Source organism: Merops nubicus, unplaced genomic scaffold, assembly GCF_000691845.1.
Source record: "Merops nubicus isolate BGI_N331 unplaced genomic scaffold, ASM69184v1 scaffold5849, whole genome shotgun sequence".
Taxonomy (NCBI): domain Eukaryota; kingdom Metazoa; phylum Chordata; class Aves; order Coraciiformes; family Meropidae; genus Merops; species Merops nubicus.
In genome coordinates, this window is record NW_008632929.1 from 1,748 (window position 1) to 18,977 (window position 17,230).

General features: G+C 35.6%; 1 protein-coding gene across 1 annotated transcript; it reads left to right on the forward strand.

Annotated features, from left to right (window-relative positions):
* Positions 1-1,113: 1,113 nt before the first annotated feature.
* Positions 1,114-15,421, forward strand: LOC103780384 (nipped-B-like protein; the record flags this gene model as incomplete). Its single annotated transcript, XM_008948055.1, is given in 14 exon segments — positions 1,114-1,311; positions 1,460-1,531; positions 1,618-1,707; positions 2,849-2,952; positions 4,642-4,728; positions 6,364-6,409; positions 6,412-6,585; positions 9,284-9,435; positions 9,832-9,912; positions 10,922-11,022; positions 12,815-12,953; positions 13,150-13,232; positions 14,248-14,380; positions 15,278-15,421. Coding segments are annotated over 14 exon segments (1,604 nt in total), but the record flags the coding sequence as incomplete, so codon positions are not given.
* Positions 15,422-17,230: the final 1,809 nt, after the last annotated feature.

Below are 17,230 nucleotides of genomic sequence, written 5' to 3' on the forward strand. Positions count from 1 at the left end.
TCCCTACTCTGGCCCTATCTGAAGCCACAAGCCACTTGTTGAAATCACAAGCCCCCTCCCTAGGCCAGCCCCTTCCTTTATATAGAGGGCATGACATCAGTATGGTATCAAATATCCCATTGGCTGGTTCAGTTGTTTATCCCGGCTGTGGCCCCTCCCAGCTGCTTGTGAACATTAACCATATCCTAGCCGAACCCAGGACAACAAGAAGAATAAACTGCTAGGCTAAAATATAATGTTTTGGAGCCATTTTGATCTTTACTGCACAGTCTGTGTTAAACATGTCTTTGCTAACCCAGTTATCCTGTTACCTTAGATAAGGGGGAGTTGGCTGTTTTCATAGATGAAATTGCCTCCTCCTTCATATCCTTTTTCTATTACATCTTAGCACTCTCTCCCCATCAATACTGTCTTTGAAAACAACAAAGAACTTTCCATTACACACATACGCACACTTTATTTCCACCAAGTTTCTGTTTCTGTATAGAAATTATTCCAATTTTTCAACATTCAGTTCTGTGAGGCCTTTTGATCCTGACTGAAAACTGCTTATAATAATCTTTTATGATATATACTCATTTCCTGGCCCAGAATTGTGACTCCAGCTTTCTCCTTTACACTCAATTTCCTGCAATATATATCAAGACAAAATTTTAGTTGTCTTGGCAAAACAATATCTTTAAGCAAATAGGTTGCCAAGTCTCATTGGAACTTGCTATGTTAGATGGGCAAAGCAATCAATGAATTGCAACATAGACACCCAGTAATAGTCACAATTTAGATAACTGAAAAAATTAACTCTGTGTTCCATTATGAAAGTATAAAACTTATTTTTATTTATTCTTATTTCCCTGACTTTGCTTAAAAGGACAAATGCCCTGTAAATTTATATTTTTAAATGTTTGCTTGTGTCTTTGCCAGTTTCAGGCACAGTTTGCATGTAATTCAAAGAAATCATTAGAATAATGCTATAACAGAATTGTATATGATAGTTTGAGTGTTTGCTTGTTTTACAAAACATCTATATGATAGTGTTTAACTTGCAAATGTATAATTTTGAGCTATTAAAAGTAAAGGTTTTATGCTTATAATAAAAAAGCATTTCATTTCTAGCTTCTCGTAAAAGACACAAAAAGGATAGGGATGAAGCTTGGGAATATGAAGAACATGACAGAAGAAGTTCTGGTGACCATCGGAGAAGTGGTTATTATCATGAAGGAAGAAGGACTTCTGGTAGTGGCCGTTACCGTAATCGCAGTCCTGATGACTCTGATATGGATGATTATTCTTCTCCTCCTAGCCTCAGTGAGGGTAACTGATTGTTTTAAAAAATGTATTTTCTTCCATAATACTTGTGTATTTAAAAAGGATATGTTAAACATTTTAAAATAAACATCTTTACATGCAGTATTGAATATAAGCATTAGAAATGTAAACAATCCTTTATTCTCTTAATTAGTGGCTCGAAAAATGAAGAAAAAAGAAAAACAAAAGAGGAGGAAAGCTTATGAACCTAAACTAACACCTGAAGGTAATTTTAGAAGCTTTTTTTCCTACAGTTTGTATTTTCTGTTTTGTATATAAAATAATTATATATACATTTCTTTTTTTCACCAGAAATGATGGATTCTTCAACTTTCAAAAGATTTACTGCTTCAATAGAGAATATTTTGGAAAACTTAGAAGACATGGATTTTACAGCTTTTGGTAATATGTCAGAAATTTTCAGAATTCTTCCCCCAGTTAGAAACACAAGAAAAAAAAAAAAAATTCCATCTAATTTTTTTCAAACTTCCTTCTTTGTGATTTAATTGCCTGTAATACATGCTACAGTATACTGCATTTATATGGCTTTTACCTTGAGCGGAGGCCTTTACCTTTCCAATTTCACTTGCTGCTACAGGAAGAAGATTCTCCTTCTTCCTCCCTGCAGAATCCAAAAGGGACATAAATCACGAGACAAATAATAGCCCCCTGGAGTGGAAAGGATACCTCTTTGTGATGTCATTAGGATGCTATCTTCTGCCAAACATATCTTTGTAAAAAACACTGACATATGATGGTTCTCTTACCAGTAATGTCTGAGGCACATAATTTTGCATCTGTTACGACCTTTGACCCAACAGAGCTTGTATACTCTTGAATAGAGTTTGAATAGACAAACTTGAATAGAGCTTGAATCATTGTATACTCCTGATCCATTTCAGTGGAAAATAAGACAACTTAGCATAAGTGTCTGACAAAGTAGTTCAGGTTCACAAAGATGATTTTTTATTGAAATGGATAATGGAGCATTTGTAAATTTTTTTCCTACCATCTTTGTCATGAGATTAGAACAAGCAGAGGAGCATAGTAAACAAATTACTACAACAATGGGATCTACAACATTGGGTTAAAAAGTGAAGTAAATGGTTCTTTCTGTATGTCTTGTAACATCATGGATTTTTTTGTAAGGATAAATGTGATTAAGACACAGTGTATCCCAAGGTACTTAATTTCCTATATGTTTTTCATTTATTGCCCTTCCCCAGATTTGAACTTTAGCATTAGGACTACAATCACGTAAGATTTGTTTTACTGAAATGAGGGCAATAGCACAAGAACTGCAATAAATGGATTTTGCTATAATAAAAATAGTTTTGATTTATAACTTTCAGTCATATTTAATACAACAAGTAGTCATTTTAACACAACCAAAAGTTGTCATCATCAGTCTTCATGGATGCTAGCTATTTGGATAATCTGGGTTTTTTTCTTCAGTTGGATTTTTCATGTTGGCTGTAGAATAATGATTTTCTTGAAGTCTTATTACAAATATGATTGTTCAAATTTTACTTGTTTTTTTAAGGTGATGATGATGAGATTCCACAGGAATTGCTACTGGGAAAGCATCAGCTTAGTGAGTTGGGTAGTGAATCTGCAAAAATCAAGGCAATGGGCATTATGGACAAGGTACATCTTCATGGTGTTTAACTCATTTTGAACATTTAATTTTGTTAAACATACAAAAACTTGTGTCCCCTGTAATATTTTACTGTCTTCAGGTGTGCATGTGACATACTGTGAACAGTTGTGCTCCTTCCGACTTAGCTGAAGTGCTTAAAACATTACCACATCTTAACTGTTACTGTCTCTGAAGTTGAGACAATTTGTTGAATAGTCCTCTCTGTTAGCACTGACCTGGAGCACTACATGCCAATAGGTATGTCTGAGCAGTAAAATCTAAAATAATTAATCTACTTTCACAAAGGCACATCAACTTATAGGCTTTCCTCCTTACAGCTAGTGTTGAGCAACCATAGTAAAACAGAACCTGCTGACAAAGTAAAAAACTCCACCCTTGCTGATATATGCCTCTAGTGCAATGCAAATGTATGATGTCCAGCTAGCATCACACTGAATTCATAGAATCATAGAATGTCTGGGCTGGAAGAGACCTCCAAAGGTCATCTAGTCCAACCCCCCTGCCATAAGCAGGGACATCTCCAACTAGATCAAGCTACTCAAAGCTTCATTGCCTACTTCCTTGCTCTCTCCAAAGAGTCCCTTCAAATTTAGAAGATTTAATGCCCCAGGAGATAATAAGATGACTTTTCTGTAGACGGCATCTTATGGTTTCTTTGCCATACTCTTCCTGATTTCAGTTCAAGGGAACTTTTTGTTGGCACAAACTGTAGGTATCACACCTAGAAACAATGTTCTTGCTTTCCTTATCTTCCTAGAACTCTTGGCTTTGGGCAGTCTTGTGTTAAATTCTTACTTTGCCTGCTCATGATCACTTACTATGTTTATGAAGTGTCTGGGAAGCCACTCATTGTACAAGTCACTCTGAAGGGTTTTCTTTATTCCAAGATTTAGATATTCTTTATGTATTTTTCTTCAATCTCCCTACCTTCCTTTGTAGCATGTTATCAGCCTGAGTGTTTCTCTTTCCTGATAGTTCTCACCCTTAACCTCTGTTCCCTGTTTTTTTCCACATACATACATGTATACATAAAATTAGAATTTTGTTGCTTCTAAAGGTGAACACCAATAGTATCTGGATGAATGAAATTGGCTCTTGGGGAGTTTAGCATATTCTACAGATTATTTAATCATAATTCTGTAGAACATCAGTAAGTGAGTTTGAATTACTTTTTTACAACATGTTAGTTTTTCAAAGTTAATGCAGTTATTAAGAATATGTTTCCTTTTTATTAGCACTCAAGTATCGGAATTTTATTTCTGCTTGTCCATAGAATTTGGATTTTCTCTTAAAGCTCTATATGATCAGATAGAATTTGTGATTGATACTTCGATTTGGTAAATTTATGTTTCTAGAAGCAAAAATGTGTAACTATACAATATTAATTACAGATATGCAGTTGTAAATACATTTCTATGAATTTTGCAGGTTTAAAATGCAGTTTGATTGCAGTCTCAGAACATATTTCACTAGTTTAATTGTATTATCACCATTCTCAATCATGCTGTGTCAGAAACCAGACAAGTCAAGATCCAATCCTTATTTCAGTTTATTTACATTTTATGTTTGTCAGATTACATAACATCTTCTGTCCTTCATCCATGGATGTGTTTTTCTGCAATTTGGAAGCCTTTATGTTCCTACACTTATTTGATGTGTTTTGTTTCTTGCTTTAGCTCTCAACAGATAAAACAGTAAAGGTCCTAAATATTTTGGAGAAGAATATTCAAGATGGATCAAGGCTTTCTACATTACTTAACCATGTGAGTTTCAAATTACAGTTTCACACCATTGCATGTAATAGGGTTTTCTTCTTCACTTGAGTCCCATGTAGCGATAGTTTTAAATACTTTGTGTGTGTGTGAAAGGAATTCCTGATTTAATGATTAAGAGATTGCTAAGCTTTCAGATTTGAAGTAAAATTCAATTGATTATATTCTTTCAGTACTAAACATGTTTTACTCTAGTACTGACAACTAACAGACTTATTGGAAATGGTCTTTTGACATAATTTTAAATATAGTTTCATCCTGAAATATTCATGGTAAATGGTGTAACTTGCACCATTGGACATTCTTTGCTACTTTTCTACATGTCCATAAAACATCCCTTACACAATGTAAGAAGTATTACAGCTTTTGTGTAGAGCACATTCTTCTCCTGAGCATTAAATGCTTTATTTAGATCTGCTCTTGTGATGCAAAGTTGAAGTTATCAACATAAAAAAAATTAACAGGAAGTTTAAAATGTTAGGGTTTTTTTTCTGATATATGTAAAACTACAAGGGGATTTTGGAGTTTTTTTATGATGATGAAATTGATATTACACACTTTTATATATTTAGTTCTACACTTTCTAGTCAAAACAATATTCTTGCAAGAATTGAATTTTATGGAAAAAAAAACCTTGATCTGCAGAAATAGAGAGTAATTCTGTATATTTGAAAAGAAAAATTTGAATTTGAAAACCAGGGACACGTTATTTGTAACTAAATATTTTCATCTAGATAGTTTGTTTGGTTTTCAAATTTTCAGTATAGGATTCTGAATTTACCTGCTCTAATTCAGTGTGATTGAGTCTTTATGCCGATGCCTTTAAAATTATATTTTTATTTTAGCTTTTTGTAGTAAAACTCAAGATTATTAAGCAGTTAATGAAACTGTCCAATTATAACAATTGAGATACAAAGTGTTGATTAAAAAAGAAGTAGTCTTTAGCGAAACAAGTTTTAGATTTTTCTTAAAACCCATTAATATGAAAAAGAAAAAGACAAAAACAAAGAAAGCCTTAGTTCTTTTACAGTGCAGTGAAAATATCCTACCTCCATGTAAGGATATTTTCCAGAGGCAGATTGCATTTGCAGATTTTTTTATTTCCAAGATGAATGAGGGGAAAAAAAAAATTAAACTACTTGGCTTTAAATAGATAATAGATCAGTTAGGCTGTGAAGTGGAGAAAGTTGTATTCTCATGAGTTTCCTGTGACTTGATGGTCTTTTTGTGTAACAATTCCTTCTAGCAGCAAAAATCAGACTGATCAAAACAGCAATTGGTGTGTATAAGTCACTGAAGAAAACACTAGATAATCAGTTTAGATTTTGATTAAGATACATCATTCTTAAGTAGAGAAAGTGGCAGTCTTCCTTCATAGTGCTTCCTGATGATACACAGAAAGCTTCGTGTTTTACCAGAAGAGATATTGAAGACTTGTAATTTAGGGTTGCAAAACTGTTGCTAGTAAAACAAACATTAGTTGATTTCTAAAACAAGCTGGTTTTGTATCATAAAGGAAATATGACATTTTGTATATGTGTGTATGCAAATATATTAAAATGTTATCTTTTACTTATTAAGTATAAAAATCTGACACACTATCATGTTTATTGTTTCCTGTTATAGAACAATGACACTGAAGATGAGGAGAGATTATGGAGAGATCTTATTATGGAAAGTCTGCTGATGCTTGTCTTACTGCTATCAATATTATGACATCACCAAATATGCCTAAAGCTGTATATATTGAGGACGTAATAGAAAGAGTTATTCAATACACAAAATTTCATTTGCAGAACACTCTCTATCCTCAGTATGATCCTGTGTATAGAGTGGATCCTCATAGTGGTTAGTATGCTTGATGTTTTGCATTTAGCATTTTTTTGTCATACACATACCTTCAGATAGTAAGGAAGCATAGTGCCCATCTTTACATAGAAATTGAGATTCTTCATACGTAGTCCAAGCACTCTCAGCGGCTCTACACTGGGTCTGTAAAATAAGGTTCTACACTATCTGGTCATTCTTGCAAGTAACACTTATTTGCAGGGAGATGTTCCCATTTTTCTTGCCCAGGCTTCATGATTAAGATGGTATTATCCTTCCCTGCAGCTATTACTTCAGCTGGTTCAGGAGGGCCACTTGGCCCTTGGACCCATACTTTTGCTCCATTACTGAAATTGGTAGATCCAAACCCTTTATCCCCACATACAGTGGTAGCTTGGGGCGGTTCCCCCCTCCTCACCATTGTTTTTAAAACCGGCAATAACAATAACTGTGCTATTCTATCATGGGATTGAAAAACCAAATCTTATTCACCCTTATTTAGCAAGATGACCTTAATTTCTCCTTGATAGTCTGCATCAGTCACTCCTCCCATGACATGAACACCCTTCAGGGCTAAGTTTGAGCGATCAGCTATCAGGCCAAAGTGTCCTGGGGGAATCTGGATTCCTATCCCAGTGTTAATAACTCTCGTCTGGTTTTGACTTACTGCTATCAATTCTAATGCATAAGGATATAGCCCAGCAGCCTCTGGAGTGGCCTGGTAGGGGGCCATTGCACCCGGGACAATTTCCCAGTAAGTCAAAGTTGCACTACCCGTTAGAGGCTGAATCTGCAAATTGGGCGTAGTCATGTGCAGCCAACTCTGTGAAAGTTGTAACTGAAGACGTTTATTTTAGTTACAAGCCCTGCTTATATAGTATACAAAGTTGTCCACGCACCCCGCTTCCCAAGCTAATTGGTTACAAACTACTGTCCATGTGCTTAAGTCCCATTTGCAATTTGTTCTCCAGCTGTCATCACGCTCTTTGTTGTTTTTCTCTTGGTTCCTTCTTATCTTGGTTGTCTGCATTCCTTTTCCTTCCTATCTCTCGCTTTGTTGTCATCTTCTTCTTTATTTAACATTCTTGGTGTTCGCAGCTGCACTTCAAGGTCCCTGCCTGCAGCCTAGTGGCTCAGCTTAAATCTATACAATAATCATGTCCATTTTCCTCCAGAAATGTTCCCACAATTCCCTGTTAGAGGCTGTATTTGCAAATTGGGCATAGTCATGCACATCAAGGGAGTCTCCATCTCCTCAAAGGATCTATTGTTGAGAGTATGTAGTGCTTCTGTGAGATGAGTTCTCCACCTGGACAGGTTTCCACCTCTTATCTTCTTTAACTGCTCCTTTAATAGCTCATTCCTCCATTCAATCAATCCTGCAGATCCTTGGTCCCTGGGTAAAGGTCCAATGTAGTTCATCTGCCAGATTTGTCCTGGCAATATCCCTCTCCCCAGTTCTTCAGTTACGATGTCACATTATTTCCTTAAGTTCTTTCCCAGGATACAGGTCAGAATACAGCCGCCAATTGTCCTTCTCCCCTGGAACAGCTGATCCATCTGCAGGGAGCTTTCCGTGGGCAAATGCGGAGTCCTGTTGAGTTTCCAGAGGAGGTGCAGAAGGCTGAACTGCTGCTGAGTTGTTCGCCTTATACCTATGCACTTTTCTTCAGGGATTATGTAACCCTCTGTTCTTGTATCATCCCCATAGTTCCTGGGTTTCAGTACCATCAGTTTTGCTGTGGGGTACTCCATCCTTTAACAAAGCTGCAAACATCTCCCCTTGAGAGATTCTATGTTGGCTAGTCCGATGGCATTGGGTTTCTCGGTTTTCATTTTCACAGGGGCCCCATTGATGTCAGGTATTTTGATTTCTTTCAGTCTCTCAGGGGCCCCATTGTCCAAGATCCCGCAATTGTATTTTATCAATTACTTCTCTGATGGACTTCCCCATCTCGTTAAGTAAAGGCGTCATCAGTCTATGTTTATAGGCTGGTGGAGCAGTTCTAATAATGGTATTTATCATAGAAACCATGAATGCAAATTGCATTAAGACATCAGCTCAGGCAGCAAAGATAGCTAATTTCATCCCTTCGTCTTTCACACTTCTTTTTTTGAATCCTGTCTCACAGAGTGTACCACAGCTGGTCCAATCCTGGCCAGGCATTCTCTGTCATGTATTTATTTCTACATGCCACAGTGGCCAAGGCCAACAAATTAGTTACTTGATTGTTGTTCTGAAATGCATCTTGCACAAAGGAATCGGAACTCAGCATTACAAATTTCCTGGAGTCACCCTCATCGAGAATAACCCCTGATGCTCCCTGATCCTATAGGCACACCAGCCACAAGATTAGTGGCTCTCCTGGCTGTTGTTTAAATTGCTCAATGATGTCATTTACTTCTTGTTGTGTATAATCTTCTAATGCATCTTTTCTCAGCAGGCACCTGTTCTTATCCAATTCTGCCCTTCGCATATACACTGTCTTACATCACGAGGCTTGCTTGATCTTCTAATCACTTCCCACCCAAGGCTGGCCAGGCTTGGTGAAAACCAATCAGGAGGGTCTTTTTTGCCTGGTTATGGACATCATCCATATGCCATTCCTCATTCAGTGATGGGGGTTTAACCCCAGCACTTCAAAGATGGGTGTCTTTCTAATATTTGATGTAAGTGAAACACTGAAAAAATCAGTAAAGATATTTTTTTATTTTCTAGGTGGTGTTTTAAGTTCAAAAGCAAAACGTGCCAAGTGTTCCACCCACAAGCAAAGAGTCATAGTGATGTTGTATAACAAAGTTTGTGACATTGTCAGCAGTTTGTCAGAGTTGCTAGAGATACAGCTTCTTACCGATACAACTATTCTTCAGGTAAGTTTTATCTTACATGAAGAATTTCTCTCTGAGAATGTTTGTTTTTTTTTCCCCAGAAAGACTGTAAAGTGTGATTGTCTCAGTGACATGAGGTATGAAATCAGTACAAACTTTTGCATTTTTAACATCAGTGACTGTTTTGTTGTGTAGTGTGTAATCTGCAGGAGAGGAGCATTTAATGTTCAAATCTGTAATGGCTTTTATTGTACACTTAAGAAAAGGTTAGCCTGATTGCATTCAAATATCTTTTAATAATTTTATTTGAAAATGCTATGAAGTAATAATACATGTTGTTGAATACCTTACCTTTTGAATGGATGACCTACTCAAGAAACTGCATAAATATCAGTTTTTGAGTCAAATATACTTACAATATCTTCTTTCCGTTGATAGGTATCATCTATGGGAATAACACCTTTCTTTGTAGAAAATGTCAGTGAACTACAGTTATGTGCCATCAAATTAGTGACTGCAGTAAGTAATTTTTAATTTGCAATTTCATGTTCCTGTACTTCTGGGAGATATTAGGGCATTTACATAGGCTGTATTTTTGCTGGTAGAAAACTGGAGTTTAGAACTAATTTTATTCTTGCATGTTTTTACAGTTTGGTATCATAATCTAGGAACAGTATTAAAGCTACTTGAGCTCCTCCTATTTGCAGAGTACTTTATAGGAAGAAATAGCCTATTAGAGCCAAGAAATTAACTTAATTTTTATTATGATGTTTAAAGTGTAAACATAAACACCTTCCTCTCACCTGTCCTTTCTTGTCTTAAGAAATCTTAACAATATGGTTTTCCTTATTTCCTTTGTTAAGATTTGAATTTATGCAATGGAATAAGCTAGTAGGATACTTCTGTATAATAGAATACACTTTTCCTCAGAAGAGGTGGCTATGAGAAAAATTCATGGAGCAGATAAAATATTATTTCAGGAAAACTGCAATGCAACATAGATGTGCTTGTTCAAGTGGAAGTTTTCCATCTTTGTAAGGGTGACGTACTCCAGTATTTATAAAAGTAATTCTACCTAAACAAAAGGAGAGGCAAACTGTACAATCCTGACCCTGTAAATTGAAAGAAAATTTCATGTTAGGCAAACAAACATTAAATCTTCCGATATGAAGTAAAACTGGTCTCTCAAATATGCTGTAAAACCATACATGCGTTCATGTTAATTGATGTTACCATAGAGTTTTGCTCTATACTGGAGTTTGAAAACTTAGCATTACACCATTTGACTTTAAGAGCTATTACACATTTATACTATTTGATGATTTTAAAAAAAATTATATTTTAAAATGTTTTAAATATTTTATAAAGAAATGTTTGCTTTGAAAAACCAAAGCAATGCATTGAAAACAACTTGTGCATTAAATATAATTTAAATATCATGTTAAGTGTATGTTTATATCATTTTTAATCTACTTAAGAGATTTTATGTAACAATAAATATTTTAACAATCCTGTAACTGTTAAATAGGTGTTTTCCAGGTATGAAAAACATAGACAGTTAATACTAGAAGAAATTTTCACTTCCCTTGCGAGACTACCAACTACCAAGAGGAGTTTGAGAAACTTCAGGTAATTTCTGACAGATTAATAATTTTTTTACAAGTAGCATTTACAGTTTTGTAGATGTAAGATTTTAGGCTTCAGTAATAACTTATTCTTTAAAAATCTGTTACTCAGCAAGCTGCACTTTGTTGATTTTTCAAAACCTCTACAGTGAGAACAGACTTGCCAGACAAATGTATTTTGTAATAATGACTCTCTTATGCCATCATATTTATGCTTGCTTACAAATTAATTGAAATATCTTATTATTTGTCTCACTAAGGTGTAAATGAATGTAATATTAGTGTGCATTCAAAGGGGTTTTATTGGAAAATTCTTTGGTTCTGTTTATATGGATTTTATATAATTTTTTCATTGCCTAAAGCTTTAATAGGAAAATTCTGGCTGAATTTGAGGACACACTCGGAGTACTCGTTCCATAAAATCTATCCAATTCACCTTTGAATGAGTTTCATTTAGGAGCTACTCAGTTCACTTTAACTGTCTTTTAAGTGCTTCAACCGGATTTCAGTGCATCTTCTGAATAGTAGTATAGATTCAGGTTCAATTTGAGAAAGAATCTGACCTGAACTGGATTTCAGCTAAAATTGAGGTTGGACACTTTAAATTATTCTAAAACATTTGTTGTTGGTGTTTTGTTCCTTGCTTACATACATCTTTTCCCCAGAGACAGACAGATTGTAAATGAAATAGGTTGTCTGCTCCAGGGTGAATGAATAGGAAATATCCAGGAAAAGAAATTTACTGGAAGTTTGAAATTTAATTTAGCAACCCTAATGTTAATATGAGTGATTGTTACTAGTTTTTCCTATTGTTTTGGTTATAGACATCAGAGAGATCTAGCAAATAGGAAGGTGGTAGGCATAGGAGCATAAATGGTAAATAGCCTCTTTGAATTAGGACCTTTACTAGAAGTCACTATCTCAAGGCCACAACTGCACTGTTTAGAGTCCTAGCTCTGGTCTGTTGAAGGAGATTCCCTGTCTGTGACTACAATCATGAAGGGTACAGCTTACCTAAAATTTGTTATGAAAAGATTTTCTCTGTACCAGTAGTCAAAGATAACTTCATAAAGATAATAATTGCAATCTGATTTGTGCCCAGTTATTATTTTGATAATTTCGTGAGAATGATGTCAGAGATGATAATCTTTTCATATTGTTAAGGGTAGCATTAAGTGGTGTTGATGTACATATGAATGGTAAACACCATACTATTATTTGTCATGTTAAATCACTTGGAAGGGGAGAAACGTGAGGTGGAGTGTATTCATACTGGTCATACCAACTTAAAGACGCTCCTGCATGCTGAAGTTTATAGTTTATAGTCAGTCCAGGTCAAGGTCACTATTTTCTTTTGTTTAAAAGTCCTGCACATTTCACATATATTAAAAAAATATATGTGATAAATTAGGACAAGTTCAGTCTATATTTTTTAGTGTTGTGCTGGAAATGCTTATGGCATTATAAATAATAAGCCTATTAGTAAGTGCCTTAGCATGTAGGTGTTTGATTTATTAAATATTTGTTGATTTTTCACCTTCTGAACTTCACAGAAACTCTGATAGCCCATCTTTGAGCTATTTCAGTTCATCTCTTCAACCTGAGAATAATATTTACTGTTTTTGTTAGACCAAATCTTTCACTGCATAAGAGAAGCAAATGACTAGATGAATATCTAGAACACAGATTTCTAATTGTGGTAATAATTAGAAAGATGTTATTTAGGACCAAAACTTTTTGTTTTGTTTAGTCTTTTTTGTTTAGTTTTAGTGTTAATGCTGTCTTCTTATTAACAGGTTAAACAGCAGTGACACTGATGGAGAGCCTATGTATATTCAGATGGTAACAGCACTAGTTCTGCAGCTTATTCAGTGTGTAGTGCATTTGCCATCAACAGAAAAAGATTCTAATTCAGAGGAGGAATCAAACAAAAAAGTAAGATTTTTTTGAGAGACAATTTTTTTGCATGCGGGAATGACTTTGTAGGTATATTTTATGGTGATGCTCTAGTAATTAAGCATTGTAATTTTATGTCTGCTGTGTAATAATTTGATTAATGAGAAATGCTGATCTGGAAATCATGTTTCTGTGTATGCTAACATATTAGACAAATAAATCTTGTTATTTTTAGGTGGATCAAGATGTGCTTATTACTAACTCATATGAAACAGCCATGAGAACAGCACAAAACTTCCTTTCTGTTTTCCTTAAGAAGTAAGTACTGGTGCATTCTTTAGCATATTGATGAAACCAAGTCCAAGTAAAATCTGTCACACCTTAAGACAAACCAAACCACTTCACAATGCTAAGTGCCTACTAATAAAGCTACTTATAGCAATATATTTTATAGATCCCTAAGAAAGCTACCTATCTGGACCAAAATTTTTATGGAACAGAAATTCTGCAGTTCTTTATACATTTAAGAATCTGTCTGATAGTTTATGTAGGATCCTTTTATCAGAGGATCCTTTTACTCATCTGAAGCATGGAAGAGAAGGCTGAATAAAAATTTAAATGATGAAACCAGATTCTTTTAGTCATCAGAATGACAAAGATATATAAAAGAAAATACTTTCATTTAGATAAATTTAGGAATGTCAGTAGCTCAACAGGGAAAAAAAGATATATACCTGAATAACCAAAGAATTTGTAACAAGAAGTCTTGATGTTTTAATCATGAGTTAGTTTCTACTCTTAAGCCGAAAGGCTATTTACGAGCCATCTAGCCATGTCTCTGCATAGTTCTGGAATCAGTTAAAACTAGGGATGCCACATATAAGTGAAACACACTCATGTATGTTATCTTTTTATTTTTAACATTCTGATTTTAACCTTTGTGGAGCATAATACTGGGATGTCTTATCAATGTGAGATAAGTCAGGCCAGGTTTAAGAACACAACACCTCCTAATTACCCCAATCTAGCTTGAGCTCTAGAATTTTACCTACTTCATCCATCCAAGTTAATGCAGACTTGCCCAAAAGATAAATAAAAAAATCTTATGAACAAAATTCTACTATCCTGGATTAGCTGTTTTACTTGCAGCGATAGCAGTTTATTTATTCATAAATAGAAAAAAACCAATTTTTCTGCTAATATTTCAATTATATTTTTTAGAATTGCATAAAACTGTTTTTCTGGTTAAACATAGGATTAATTCTGTTTGCATCGGAAGTAAAGCTTAGATGACTCGTAATTTCACTTACAAAATGCATTTTCTTCTAAACAGGTGTGGCAGTAAACAAGGGGATGAAGATTACAGACCACTGTTTGAGAACTTCATTCAAGATCTTCTTTCCACCGTCAATAAACCAGAATGGCCAGCTGCAGAGTTGCTACTTAGCTTATTAGGAAGGCTATTGGTAAGGGATTTTTGGTTTTAACTATTATATTATGTCTTATTATAATGGAACTTGTTTATTTCAGCTCAAAACTATTACAGGAATGCTTTCCAATTGTTGAAACACATGCAGCATTTAAAGATTCTCTTACATATATCACTATTATGGAATGCATAGTAAATAAAATTTAGGTCAGAAGATTGTTGATATGGGACTTATAAAGGTCATATGTCTACAGTTTCCCATGGAAGTCCACTTCTATTCCATGACATTTTCCACGTTAAAAAATGCCATTGTATAGCATCTAATAAGTATAGATATTCACTGTGAATAAAGCCAGACTAATAGCTGTAATTATTCATGTTAAATACATCTCTGGACTATTCCTTTAGCACAGAACCTGAAAATAATTAAGTAGTTTGGTCTTTTACCAGTAATAGTACATTTACTTATGAAATGTGATATTTTGCCAATGAAAATATTCACATTCCATGTATGTTTTTTGAGAGATGTTCTTCAGTATTACAATGTAATTAACACAGTAATTTGAGCTGCTTCTTCAAAAAATATTTTATGTTCATGTTCCTGATAAAATGTAGCTTTCTTGATACTTGTGTGAATGAGGAAGTTGCATTATGGTGCTTAAGATCTATGCTATTGCAAAGGATATCTGCTCTACTAGATGTCCATTTTATTTTAGATAAAACATTTTAAAAAAACCTCTAACAGGCATATTTGGAGAGAGAGAAAAAATTAATGTAAAGTAAAGAGGGTATCTGTGATGTAATAGTAAATTGCATGATTTTATGCAGCATGAAAGTTAGGTGGAATTTTTAATAAGGTCAAGCAATGTCTTGTGAGAAGAATCTGTTACATAAATAAATAGGTTTTTATAACAGTTTATTCTGCTTTTCTTAGGTTCACCAGTTCAGTAACAAATCTACAGAAATGGCATTAAGAGTTGCATCACTTGACTATCTTGGAACTGTAGCTGCAAGACTCAGAAAAGATGCAGTCACTAGCAAACTGGATCAAGGATCTATAGTCAGAATCCTCAAACAGGTGTGTGAGAAATCCCATGCCAGCAGGATTGAGATGTATCAATTTAAAAATCTGAATATTTTCAAGATGTGTGAAAAACTGGCATTGTGGAGAATGAATTTTCACAGAACCACAGAATGTTAAAGGTTGGAAGGGACCTTGAAAGATCATCTAGTCCAATCCCCCTGCCAGAGCAGGACTACCTAGAGCAGGTCACATAGGAACATGTCCAGGTAGGTTTTAAATGTCTCCAGAGAAGGAGACTCCACAGCCCTTCTGGGCAGCTTGTTCCAGTGCTCTGTCACCCTCACTGTGAAAAAGTTTTTCCTTATGTTTCTGCAGAACCTCTTATGTTCCAGCTTGCACCTGTTGCTCCTTGTCCTATCATTGAACTTCACAGAGAAGAGCCTGGCTCCAACCTCCTGACACTTGCCCTTCACATATTAATAAACATTAATGAGATCACCCCTCAGTCTCCTTCTCTCCAGGCTAAAGAGACCCAGCTCCCTCAGCCTTTCATCATAATGGAGATGCTCCACTCCATCATCTCTGTGGCTCTGCACTGGACTCTTTCAAGCAGTTCCTTGTCCTTGAACTGAGGGACCCTTAACTGAACACAATATTCCAGATGCATTCTCATTAGGGCAGAGTAGAGGGGAAGAAGAACCTCCCTCGACCTACTAACCACACCCCTTCTAATACACCCCAGGATGTCATTAGCCTTCTTGGCCACAAGGCTGCATTGCTGGCACATTTTCAGTTCATTTTCAGTTTTCATTGTTCAGATTTCTGAATCAAATACACTCAATTTATAAGTATCACATTTGTAAACTCAAGTCTCTCTCACATCATCTCCCTAATGTATATATGAAGCTGTTAATTACAATCATAAAACCAATTTTATTGTGACAATGTAGAGGAAATAATGGAGCAACAGTGTCCTGGTTTGAGTTAGAACAGAACTAGTTCTGCTCAGTTTTTAGCTAAGTCTAACTACACTTAAAATCATAGAATCATTAAGGTTGGAAAAGTCCTCTAAGATCATCAAGTCCAACCATCAACCCAACGCTACCATGGCCACTAAACCATGCACCAAAGTGCTATGTCTACATGTTTTTTGAACACCTCCAGGGATGGTGACTCCACCACCTCTCTGGGCAGCCTGGTCCAATGCCTCACCACTCTTTCAGTAAAGAAATTCTTCCTGATATCGAATCTAAACCTCCCCTGGTGCAACTTGAGCCCATTTGCTCTCATCCTACTACTAGTTACTTGGGAGAAGATACCAACACCCACCTCACTACAACCTCCATTCAGGTAGTTGTAGGGCACAATAAGGTCTTTCCTCAACCTCCTCTTCTCCAGGCTAAACAATCCCAGTTCCCTCAGCTGCTCTTCCTAAGACATGTTCCCCAGATACTTCATCACCTTCATTGCCCTTCTCTGGGCCCACTGCAGCAGCTCAACGTCTTTCTTATACTGTAGTACCCAAACCTTGTACTCAGTTCTGAGCTGTGGCCTCACCAGCGCCGAGTCCAGGATCATGACCACTTCACTACTGCTGCTGCCTACACTATTTTCCATAGAATCATAGAATGTCTCGGCTGGAAGGGACCTCCAAACGTTATCTAGTCCAACCCCTCTTCAATAAGCAGACATTTCTAACTCAGATCAAGCTACTCAGAGCTTCATTTAGCCTGACCTTGAATGTCTCCAGGGATGGGGCCTCCACCACCTGTCTGGGCAACTTATTCCAGGGATATATCACCCTCATACTGAAGAACTTCTTCCTAATGTCTAAATGAAATCTGCCCTTTTCTAGCTTAAAGC